Source organism: Hypomesus transpacificus, unplaced genomic scaffold (genome assembly GCF_021917145.1).
Source record: "Hypomesus transpacificus isolate Combined female unplaced genomic scaffold, fHypTra1 scaffold_199, whole genome shotgun sequence".
NCBI lineage: Eukaryota > Metazoa > Chordata > Actinopteri > Osmeriformes > Osmeridae > Hypomesus > Hypomesus transpacificus.
The window spans coordinates 60,757-72,145 of NW_025813741.1; the positions used below are offsets into that span (position 1 = coordinate 60,757).

The following is an 11,389-nucleotide window of genomic DNA, read 5'->3' on the forward strand; positions in this document are numbered from 1 at the left end:
AGGTGTTTGAGCTGAGAGAGATCCCCCCTCCCTTCCTGAAAGACCTCGTCACCATCCCCCCACAGGTCAGGAGGAGCCAGCGTCTCTGTGGGGGTGGGGGTCTGTGTGTGTGTGTTCTGACGTGCAGCAGAATGTGTGTGTGTGTGTGTGTGTGTATGCGTGTGTGTTCTGACGTGCAGCAGTGTGTGTGTGTGTCTGCAGGCTGTGAAGTGCTGTCTGTCTGACCTGGTGGTGTGTGCAGGCTGTGAAGTGCTGTCTGTCTGACCTGGTGGTGTGTGCAGGCTGTGAAGTGCTGTCTGTCTGACCTGGTGGTGTGTGCAGGCTGTGAAGTGCTGTCTGTCTGACCTGGTGGTGTGTGCAGGCTGTGAAGTGCTGTCTGTCTGACCTGGTGGTGTGTGCAGGCTGTGAAGTGCTGTCTGTCTGACCTGGTGGTGTGTGCAGGCTGTGAAGTGCTGTCTGTCTGACCTGGTGGTGTGTGCAGGCTGTGAAGTGCTGTCTGTCTGACCTGGTGGTGTGTGCAGGCTGTGAAGTGCTGTCTGTCTGACCTGGTGGTGTGTGCAGGCTGTGAAGTGCTGTCTGTCTGACCTGGTGGTGTGTGCAGGCTGTGAAGTGCTGTCTGTCTGACCTGGTGGTGTGTGCAGGCTGTGAAGTGCTGTCTGTCTGACCTGGTGGTGTGTGCAGGCTGTGAAGTGCTGTCTGTCTGACCTGGTGGTGTGTGCAGGCTGTGAAGTGCTGTCTGTCTGACCTGGTGGTGTCTGTGGGCTCCTGGACCCCTGAAGCCGTGCAGTGGCTACGAGACGCCGTGCTCAACTCTACTGACTGCAGCATGAAGGTGAGGGGAGGAGGGCAGAGGGAGGGGAGAGGGAGAGGGGAGGGAGGGAGAGAGAAGGGAGAAGGGGGAGGGAGGGAGAGAGAGAGAGGGGGAGAGGGAGGGGGGGAGGAGAGAGGGAGGGGGGAGAGGGAAAGAGAGCAATTACAACTGCAAAGACATGTGCTGTTAAGTGTCAGTTTGACTGAAGTGTCATTTCCCCATCCCTCCCACCCCCCTCCTCCCTCCTCCCTCTCCTCTGTCCAGATCGCCAAGATGGACGACAGCAAGCGTTGCGCCCACGTCCACCTGTTCCCCGACAAGAACTACCACGACCCCTCACGCAGCCTCAACCACAAGCTGGCCACCTCCGACCTCTTCAAACACCACCGAGACGTCTTCCTCTCCAGCCACACCCTCCCGCCCCCCTCCCCCGCCACCCCCCCTGCCCCCACCCACAACCTCCACGCCCAGGACCACCACCACCACCAACGGCACCACCCCATCCTCCACCTCCAAGCTCCGCAGGGCCCACTCCGGCTCGGGGCCCAACCCCAGCAGAGGCACCCCTCCCCGGCCACGCTCCCCTCCCCGGCTCCCTGCCCTCCTGGAGCTCCCCCAGGTGGGTCAGAACCTGGACATCTACGTGTCGGTGGCCTGTCACCCGGGCCACTTTGTGCTGCAGCCCTGGAGGGACATGTACAAGCTGGTGATCCTGATGGGGGAGATGATCCTGTACTACAACAAGACGGACGAGAAGCCAGTCAGGGCGGAGAAGAACCAGGTGTACGCTGCCAAGGTGGAGAACAAGTGAGTGGAGGGGGGGGGGCGCGAGAGAGAGAGAGAGAGAGAGAGAGAGGGAACAGACAGATTTAACCTCTGACCTTCAGATAACATTTACATTTAGCAGACACTCTTATCCAGAGCGACTTACAGTAAGTACAGGGACAATCCCCCCAGAGGCAAGTAGGGTGAAGTGCCTTGCCCAAGGACACAACGTCATTTTGCACATCTGGGAATCGAACCGGCAACCTTCTGATTAATAGCCCGATTCCCTAACCGCTCAGCCGCCTGCCCCCCTAACCCCCCCCCCCTCCCTGTGTGCTGCAGCTGGCACCGGGTGCTGGTGAAGGGCGTGCTGACCAACGGGCTGGTGTCTGTGTACGAGCTGGACTACGGCAAGCATGAGCTGGTGGACGTGGCCAAGCTCCGCCCCCTCATCAAGGAGTTCCGACAACTGCCCTTCCAGGGCATCACCGCTCAGCTCGCAGGTAACCGCGGCAACGCGTCGCCATCCCCAGGAGGGGTGGAGAGGTGTGTGTGTGTGTGAGAGGTAGCAAGAGAGGCAGAGGGGACAGGATCCATGGAAGAAGAAAAAAAGACTAAGCAATTCAAATAATTGTTCTCAAAATATTTCCTCCTAGTTAAGTAAAGATGGCTACTGTCTCTCATTCTCTCATCTCCTTCTTCCCCCCCCCCCCCCCCCCACAGGGGTGAAGCAGAGGCAGTGGTCGGAGGCGGCCTCCATCGTGTTCCGGAACCACGTGGAGAAGAAGCCCCTGGTGGCCCAGCTGGAGGTGGTGCAGGAAGCGGAGCAGCCCTGGGACAGGAAGCTGACCGTGTTCCTGGTGGACACCTCGCAGGAGGAGCGCGACGTCTGGGTCCACGACATCATGGCCGAGTTTGCCACTGAGCCGTAGGAGGGGAGGGGGGTTGCCGGGGGCTACGGGATGCGTGTCACCGTGGGAGGAGAAGGGGGGGGGTCAGAAGGCGTTGCCGGGGGCGATCTGGAGGAGAGGATGGACACGGGATGAGACTTGTGACGGTTGTGTTGTGCTTGATTGAAGTTGTGAACTTACCTGTCGCACACATGCGTGGTTTCGCCATGTGATGGAAGCTATGCATCACCCTTGTGCTGGTGAGTTTGAAGCTTTGCGCCCATGTCTTATTAGATCAAGCTGTTGAATCCATCGAGGGTTGCTGTGATTGAACCCTGGAGCAACTACACAGAGGAAAGCTTTCTCTTGATAAAGCTGTCGAATACATCTACTATTAACCTCTGGTTTCAAAAGTGTAATGCAATCTTAAATAATGCACAGTATTTAACACACTTGGTCAGAGAATGTGGTTTAAAGGCCTTGAAAGAGGCCTCAGAAATTGGGCTGGTCTTAAAGTTTACTAAAGTTCAGAACATTCCTTTTCTTGGATGTTGATGTGACAGACATGTTGTCTTTTCCACTCATGTGACTTTTGGTTTCGATCTTATTTATTTTTTTCCCCCATTTGTTTTGTGTCAAGACAATAAGACGACTGCAGATGCCTGCATGAAAAGTAGCTGTATTTTGTGAATAACATAGTTTGATGCTAATATATGCTAACTGTTAGTGTTGAATGAATATTACACTCAAATCTGATTTGTTTTCATGAAAGTGCTTGGCAAACTTTAGAGTGAAATAGTGCTTTATAGGGAGGGAGCCTCGCTTGGATGCTGGTGAAACTCCAAACCCAGGACAGTGTTATGTGCACATCTGGAGCCAAACTGCTCTAATTAACCATTTCATTCTGGATAATCTCTCTTAGGTTCAAATGAATATTGGAGGTTAATAGAATCATGAAGAAAAAGGTTTTTGAAATAAAGCTACAAGGAGAAAGTAGTTTGTTGTCGTTTGTACCCCAAACAGCAAAAGGGAAAAAATAAGGTTGATACGGTTTCTTTATTAAAATATCAAAACATTCTCTCATTTCCATATTCCACATCTCATATTTGCAGAACATCACAAAACCAACTCCTCTACAAGTTATCAAGTGTCTAAAGCAGATGATTCAATACTGACCAAGCAAAATACCGCTAACTAACTAAAGGTTCGTACTCATGACCCAGAGCACAGCTCAAGGTCAGACCTAGCCCAGCACACGGCTAGGCACAGTCATCTTGTAGCGTCCCTATAGACATGATTCAACACGTCCTACGTCGCCCTGAGAAACAACGCCCACACATCCTGGGGATGAACCATTCATCGCGTCAACATCACAGCGGTGACCGTGGTGACCGTGTCGCGTTGTCACGACAACAGGAGGCAGCTACCGGATAGAGAGCATCATCACGAACTCTGGAATCCAGGAGACGGGGTTAGAGGATCCAACCGAAATATTTGTACAACTTTTTTTCCCCAAAAACTTTTTTCATCCTATATAAACAGTTTTCCCCTAAATATTAGTTTTTTTTTAATCCAAAAGCTTTTGTTCAAACTTTTGAAACTTTTCAAAAAATATTTGTTCTACCTGCATTTATTACATTTATAAAAAACAATTCAAAACAAATTTCAACCCATGGAAACTTCCCCCCCCAAAAAGGATTTCAACCTTTCAAACCTTTTTTTTTTAGTTGTGTTTTTTTAAATCGCCCCACACAAGTGTATTATATACACAATATATTTCACATTATTTGTATACTTCTGACAAGGTCCTCTCTCACCATCAAAGTCCACATCTCCATCTCCATTGATGTCCATCTCCTTCAGGATCTCCTCCAGCTCGCCCTTTTTCAGCTTCTCCCCCAGCAGGGACTTCACCGCCTCCTTCATCTCATCCTGGGTGATCTTCCCGTCTCCGTCCGTGTCAAACTGAGAGGTGGAGGAGGTGAGGGGAGGAGGAGGAGAGGGGAGGAGGCGAGGGGAGGAGGCGGTGAGTGGAGAAGAACATACAGCCATGAACATTTTAACTCTCCTGAATCAGCTGGCCACCATAGTAAAATCAGACTACCTTTCTAGTTTAGATAAAAGGTCCAATCGAAATAATCAATAGCTAAGCATCACCTGTTGGAAGGCAGATTTCAGCTCCTTGAGTCCCAACATGTCGGCCGTCTCTGACATCATCCTTGGACCCATCAGCTCACAGAAGTCATCGAAGTCCATCAGACCGCCCACTGCAGACCACACAACCAATCAGCCGTCAGGATACGGGAAGGACGTGGATTAAGGGCCAATCAGATGTCAAGATACTGACTGGGCTGGGCATGATCTGCAGTCCCATTTACAGTAGTACCCAACTTATTACAGTCATCATCATTCCCTCCTAATCGGTACATCATCATCACAGAACCCCCCCCCCCCCCCCCCTCATCACCATCACAGAACTATCCACCCTCTCCATCATAGAACTATCCACCCTCTCCATCATCATCATCATCATCACCATCACTACTCACTCCTCATCTTGATCTGCTGCACTATCTCCAGCAGCTCCATCTCCGTGGGCATGTACCCCATGGTCCTCATGCACTCTGCCACATCCTTGTAGTTCAGGTAGCCGTCCCCTTGCTCAAACAGCTTGAAGGCCTCCGCCAGTTCTGGGGTCGAAGGTCAAAGTTCAGGGGTCAGATCGAGACCCATAATGAGTGGAAAGGGGGGGGGGGGGGGTCAGAGGGGGTGGAGCTAGATACATGTTTTGCGTGTCACGTTCTCGAATCCCAGGTCAGGGGTTAAGGGTCAGGGGTTAAGGGTTGCAGTTACTCACCGTCCAACTCTGCCTGGGCCAGCTCCCTCTCCTGCAGACACAACAAGATGACAGGTGAGCAGGTGTCACCTCCCCTGGAGAGCAGGCCCATGTGGGGCTACTGGGATTAGGAACCTCAAACATCCTGTCTGACAACCAACCAGTGTTGCTAAGACACACACACACACAGCCAGATTCACGTCCCAAAACTTGCTTATCAAATCGACACACAATACCAGTTACCACACTACCACATTTCTTACCCTTGGAAAAATCCTTCAATTCATAAATAACCTCTGGCCATGGCCAAATAAAATATACCTTCTCTTTCAAGTAGCTACTAACCATCTCATATCTGGATGATTTAGCCTAACGAGGTTTGGCACAGATCAGTAGGTCAGAAGCTAAGAATACAGCACGCCGAACAGGATTACTGGAACTCCCTACAGATGGACTTACAGAGCTCTCTCTCAGCAGGTAAGTTACCTCCCATGAAGGGACGTTTGACGTCTCTGGCATAGCTGCAATGGTCTCAGCAGTGTCTTGCGTTATATTTTATTGATTTTCAGACGTTTTCGTCCTTACTGAAAACACCTACTGCCTGCTGTGCATGATACTCAGAGGGGAAGGCTTCAGGTCAGAGGGCAGCGTCGCCGTGACGATGCTCCGAGGGGAAGGCTTCAGGTCAGAGGGATGGGAGGGCAGCGTCGCCGTGACGATTGGCACACACATGGCATGTGTTTAGTCTCCAGCGACACAGGAAGGAAATCCTACAAGACGACCGTGACCTCTGGTGAGTCAGGGTCAGAGGTCACTGCTGGTTTAATGTCTGCCCAACAATAGAATCTGCTCCCTCCCCCAAATAGAAAGATGCTCAAACCATCGCCTCACAAAGCAGAAATAAAATATTTCATCGACAAAAACCTTAAATTGACTCTGGTGATTCTTCCCACCCCAATTTAGTGTGTTCAACCGAGGTTAGACAGCCCCCAGTTAATGACAGACAGAGAGAGAGAATCGTACAGACGAGGTCTGCTATCACTGACAGACAGAGAGAATCGTACCGCTCCGAACACGGTGCTGAGCAGGCTGGTGTACACCTTGTTCATCTGGGTCTCGCTCGTCTTCTTGGCCTTCACCTTCTTGGGGGTCTCAGAGCTGGACGACGAGCCCTTCCGGGACTTGGGGGCGCCATCTTTGCTGCGAGGGGAAAAGAGGAACACACGGCGTGCTCACGGGCTGCTGTTCTCACTACAACCTGTCTCACAAGCTCCCCCCGGACCACAAACGTAAAACAACACGTTCTCTAGGTGTTCCTTCCTTATCAGAAGGTGTTAAACTACACCCTGGGTCACCATTCCATATCTCCACACTAGGTCACCATTCCATATCTATATCTCCACACTAGGTCACCATTCCGTATCTATATTTCCACACTAGGTCACCATTCCATATCTATATCTCCACACTAGGACGCACCAGTACCCTACACAGGGGCAGCATCACAGCAGTTACTGCTCCAGTGAACTCCTGCTTTAATAAACAACTATAAATCCCTCTCAAGCCAGTGTGATGCGCATCCCCCCTGGTAGTGGGCCCACTAGCTGTAGTGAGGAGGAGGTGGAGGAGGAGGAAGAGGTGGAGGTGGTGGAGAAAGAGGAGGTGGAGGAGGAGGAGGATGAGGAGGTGGTGGTGGAAGAGGATGAGGAGGTGGTGGAGGAGGAGGAGGATGAGGAGGTGGTGGTGGTGGTGGTGGAGGAGGTGGTGGTGGAGGAGGTGGTGGTGGAGGAGGTGGACTCACCCGTCTGTGGAGGCAGCAGAGGCAGCAGAGGCAGCAGAGGAGGTGGAGGCGGTTTTGGACATGCTGAGGAAACAGACCTGGTGTTAGGAGCCGCGCACACCCCACCACCTGACCTCGTCTACACCACTCTACCTGCCCTCTACCTGCCTGCTTTTACTGTGGCTGAACTTTCAGTACCTGGTGACAAAGTGGGTATACCATGCGGCCGTTACATAGATATAGCATGTATAGCCTTGAACGCACCCCCCCCCCCCCCCCCCCCCCCCCCACATGGACGAGCCAAAACAACCCAGGTATGGGTCTTACCTTAGAAGTTCTCCCCTCGACGGCGCTCTACCGACTGAAGGAAGAGCGTCCCGTCTTCTCCTCCTCCGGTCCTGACTCGCATCATCCCTCGTTTAGTCCCTCCTCCTCCTCTCCCACAGAGGATTACCTGGCTATATGTGTAGAGATTAAAGAGCAGGGTCTCATGTGAGCAGGTGTGACACTGTGTGGCAGCGTGGTCATAACAGACTGGCTTATTAAGAGCATGGTGATATACTGTGTGTGTATATATTTATACAAACATGAATGTCCTACTGTTTCTACTCAGGGTGTGTAACCAAAGCCGTAAAAACTAGGCCAACTAAATAAACATTCATGTATACACACACACACACACAGTATAGCTACACAGTATAGGAAAGCATCAAGGATAGCCTAGTGTATCGTTTTACTGTATGGGAAGAGCAAATTGATCAACTTTCAGGTCAAGTTCCCTGACGGCTCCAGCCAAATGGGAAACAGATCTTCAGGCTGACTATGCTACACGCGCCAGAGCACTGACCACTGCCCCCCAGTGGTTCGGAGTGGATATTATCTTTGACACAGCTATCAGGGGAGAGCGCGAACGCAGTCCCCCACTACCAGAAATAATGCAGTCGAGATTCCCACATTTGAGGAATTCGCAATGGTCAGCAGAGCCGAATGTGCAATGGCTGAGCCTCGCACTGGGTGAACCACCTTATTGATCATGGTGTCTCCCCTGCCAGGTAAGTATGAGTTGTACACGGCCGTCGTGAGGGAGTAGTCACGGAGCATGCACTACACGGTGACGGTTATAGCTGCAACACCAGAGAGAGAGCGCTAATATATAAAAGAACGCTTCAGAAAACAACTTAAATACTTGAACGTAGTGGTAAATAAAAGAGTGGTTGGTGTGTAAACGCACGTTGATACATCCGTATGTTTTGATTTCCCAGAATTCAATGCTGTATCTGTCTAGTAGCCGTTAGGTTTGATAGAAAAATTTCCATATTAGTTGTAAACTACCAGTTATACAACCTGGGGGATATTGTCATTACCCTCCAAACAAAATCAGCCTAAAGAAGAAATCCGAAACGAACTATGAAACCTTACATTCTTGTTTCTACAGTCGAGTAGCCTACATTCACGAGGACTACTAGACAGTTCCACTAGCGTACACTAGAGGGCGCCAGCAGACTGACGCACTGGCAATTTCGTATGTAAATGAGGACACTTGTCGGGGGGGAGGTGTGTTCACCTGGGCATGGTCACAACACGGATCCCTTCATATTGTTGGCAGGGGAGATTTACTCAAGCACACTGCTACAGAACATAGTAACTAATTTCGTCAGTTGCTAAGTCAGTTATGCTTTTGGAACGTAACTCTGCACTTGCATGTTCCTAATCGTGACATTTGCCACTAAATAATAGGGCCAGGGTATTTGACTCGATACTATTCAAGTGCCTGTTGATCAGTTTTTTTCTCCGGGACCGTGACAAACTATTCAATTTCCTAAAATGTAGTAACTGTACACAAACTGACCAACACTACACAATAACAAGGGATGGGAGTTCACATATTTCCTAAAACTACACAACGCTGCTGGCCGTAACTATGGTTTCGTAAGCACAGCCTACAGGAAGCAACCGTTTTCTGTTTGACACCGTTGTTTCCCCGGGTGGGGAGTGCACCGTTCCTGGAGGTACTGCAATACCAGGTCGATGCGTGGAGTGGACGGAGCAAGCCCCTATTCCATCTCCCTGTTCCAAAAATCAATTTAATATATGGTCCCCGGGTAGGGGACGTATCAGATATTAAACTGATAAGAACAGATACTACACTTGATCTTAGCCAAAAGGCCGAGAAGCGATACTGTAGCATTGAAAATTCGAGGGTGTCGTTCTCGATCATGTCAAACCTGCTCAGAGTTGTAGCAATATTTGATCAAAATATGAATTCAGAGTAGAAGCCATGACATGCATTAAACACGATCGCCGCAACTCGCGAGTTCAGCAAGTTTCAAACTAACCGTTTCGAACGCAACAAACTATTATAAAGCACTTCCTGGTCACGTGATCATTATTTGTCCAATGGAAAATTAACGGAAACAGTTTCCTATATTAACACAAGTTGGAACAGAACATTTGTCCAAATGAATAGCTCAAATATGGTTTTGTTGAGTTCCATCACATAACGGAATAACAAACTCACCAAACTTTGAAAGGCTACACAGCTAACATAAACAAACCAAAACATCGCCTAGAGAGCTAGGCTATATGGAACAATGTCGCCTCGTAGTGGTAAAACCGATCTCCATTTAGTTAGTGAAATTGACCTCGCAGATATTGCCTGGCTAGGCCTATAGGCCTACGCGCTTGCAGCAGTTGGTATAGCATGCACGACCTAAGCTTTGACATAACTTGCACATAACACAGACATCCCAACCTGCAGAGACTCATTTCCGGGAGTTGGCTTGTTGCTGTTATTCAAGCTACAATACTTGACCTCTCGCCAACAACAAACTATTTTAAAACTGGCCAAACTCAAGCCCCCTTCTTGGTAAACTAAGTAAGTGTAACCTAGCTAGCACATCAAGCAAACAATGCATATTTTTACACAGCATAAAAGAAAACCGCTACTAACCAAAGTGTTTCATAAAAGTTTCGATTATTTACCAGAGCTTGACAACGACGCGAAGTTTTCAGTCAGAATCCATTGAAAGCATGCAGATACAACCGGCAACTTTTGTCAATGATATCCATCGACACATTATAATTCCGTAAAAAGGTCCTGCCGCTTATCACACGAAAACAATCGTGTATGTGGAAACTAGAATCGACTGGACATCTGCGTTGCTGTGAGGATGAACTCGGAGGTCGATGTGAAGACTGACATACTTGGCAATTTCGTATGTAAATGAGGACACTTGGGGGGGGGGGGAGGTGCGTTCACCTGGGCATGGTCAGAACACGGATCCCTTCATACTGTTGGCAGGGGAGTTTTACTCAAGCACAGTGGCTCAGGTGCCCTACATGCATGGAATCACGATAACTAATTTGGAATTAAAGTCTTAAGAATGTGTAAGGACTATTTATGTTAACAAGGCCACAGTGACTCCACACAGCGTTGATATTTGAGAGTGAAACAAATTGTCTAGATTGTGTTTTAGTCGAGACAAACTTCAAAGTTCATTGCCCGCGGAGGTAAAGGGTGGAAGGCTACATATCCTAGTACCTAGCCTTTACCAGTCCATGACAATTTAAGGAAACCGTGATAGGCTATTTGTTCAGCTATGTAGGCTATAGTCTAATGTAGACGTTTACAGCCAGAAGCCATTGAAAGCTTGCTGATGCAACCGACAACTTTTGTCAGTTATATCCTTCGCTGCATTATAATTCCGTTAAAATGTCCTGCCGCATGTCACACGAAAACAATCCTTGTAGAAACTCCATTCAACTGGATGAAGTTGAGGTCGATTTGTAGCCTAGTTTTTCTTCGCCAGACTGACGCACTGGCAATTTCGTATGTAAATGAGGAAACATGTAGGGGGGAGGTGTGTTCACCTGGGCATGGTCAGAACACGGAGCCCTTAATGTTGTGGGGCAGGGGAGATTTACTCAAACACAGCAGCTCAGGTAGCCTACAAGAAATCACGATAACTAATTTGTAATTAAAGTAAAAAATAATGTGTAAGGACTTATCCCAATTCCCCAGTGACACCACACCGTTTATATTGAGTGAAAACAATTGTCTAGATGTGTTTTGTCAAGACTATACTAACTTCAGAGTTCTTGGCCCGCGGAGGGAGAGGGTGGATAGTACCTAGCATGTATCAGTCCATGAGACCTGGAGGACACAGGGAAGGATTTGTTCAGCTATGTAGACTAGTCTGATGTAAACGGTTACACATTTGTCAGTTGTAGGGCCTATTTGTGTGCTAAAGAGAGAGGTCAGAAAGAGCTGCTATGTATCCTATCGTTTTCGTTGTTCTATGTGGCAC

The 11,389-nt window shown here is 49.2% G+C and overlaps 2 protein-coding genes and 2 non-coding genes across 4 annotated transcripts in view; 1 reads left to right on the forward strand and 3 right to left on the reverse strand.

Moving 5' to 3' along the window:
* The window catches only part of tdrd7b (tudor domain containing 7 b), a gene marked incomplete at its 5' end in the record, with an annotated part of 8,000 nt that extends 4,529 nt beyond the window's left edge, over window positions 1–3,471 (forward strand). The window contains 6 exon segments of the mRNA XM_047052073.1: window positions 1–65; window positions 722–832; window positions 1,076–1,263; window positions 1,265–1,618; window positions 1,919–2,079; window positions 2,300–3,471. The exon segment at window positions 1–65 is cut by the window's left edge and continues 70 nt beyond it. Coding sequence (XP_046908029.1) covers window positions 1–65; window positions 722–832; window positions 1,076–1,263; window positions 1,265–1,618; window positions 1,919–2,079; window positions 2,300–2,508 — 1,088 coding nt within the window.
* A 102-nt stretch (window positions 3,472–3,573) lies between these two features.
* Window positions 3,574–7,664, reverse strand: si:cabz01076231.1 (calcium-binding protein 2). Its single transcript, XM_047052084.1, has 8 exons — window positions 7,410–7,664; window positions 7,104–7,166; window positions 6,367–6,502; window positions 5,324–5,354; window positions 5,016–5,156; window positions 4,624–4,733; window positions 4,284–4,431; window positions 3,574–3,918 (listed from the first exon to the last, which is right to left on the reverse strand). Exons 2-8 carry the CDS (start codon window positions 7,163–7,165, stop codon window positions 3,890–3,892), a joined length of 657 nt encoding a protein of 218 aa, XP_046908040.1. The 5' UTR covers window position 7,166; window positions 7,410–7,664; the 3' UTR covers window positions 3,574–3,889.
* A 313-nt stretch (window positions 7,665–7,977) lies between these two features.
* On the reverse strand, window positions 7,978–8,142 carry LOC124489721. Its single transcript, XR_006958792.1, has one exon. It is a non-coding gene; the product is annotated as a U1 spliceosomal RNA (small nuclear RNA).
* A 927-nt stretch (window positions 8,143–9,069) lies between these two features.
* LOC124489722 lies at window positions 9,070–9,260 on the reverse strand. The gene has a single exon (XR_006958793.1). It is a non-coding gene; the product is annotated as a U2 spliceosomal RNA (small nuclear RNA).
* Window positions 9,261–11,389: the final 2,129 nt, after the last annotated feature.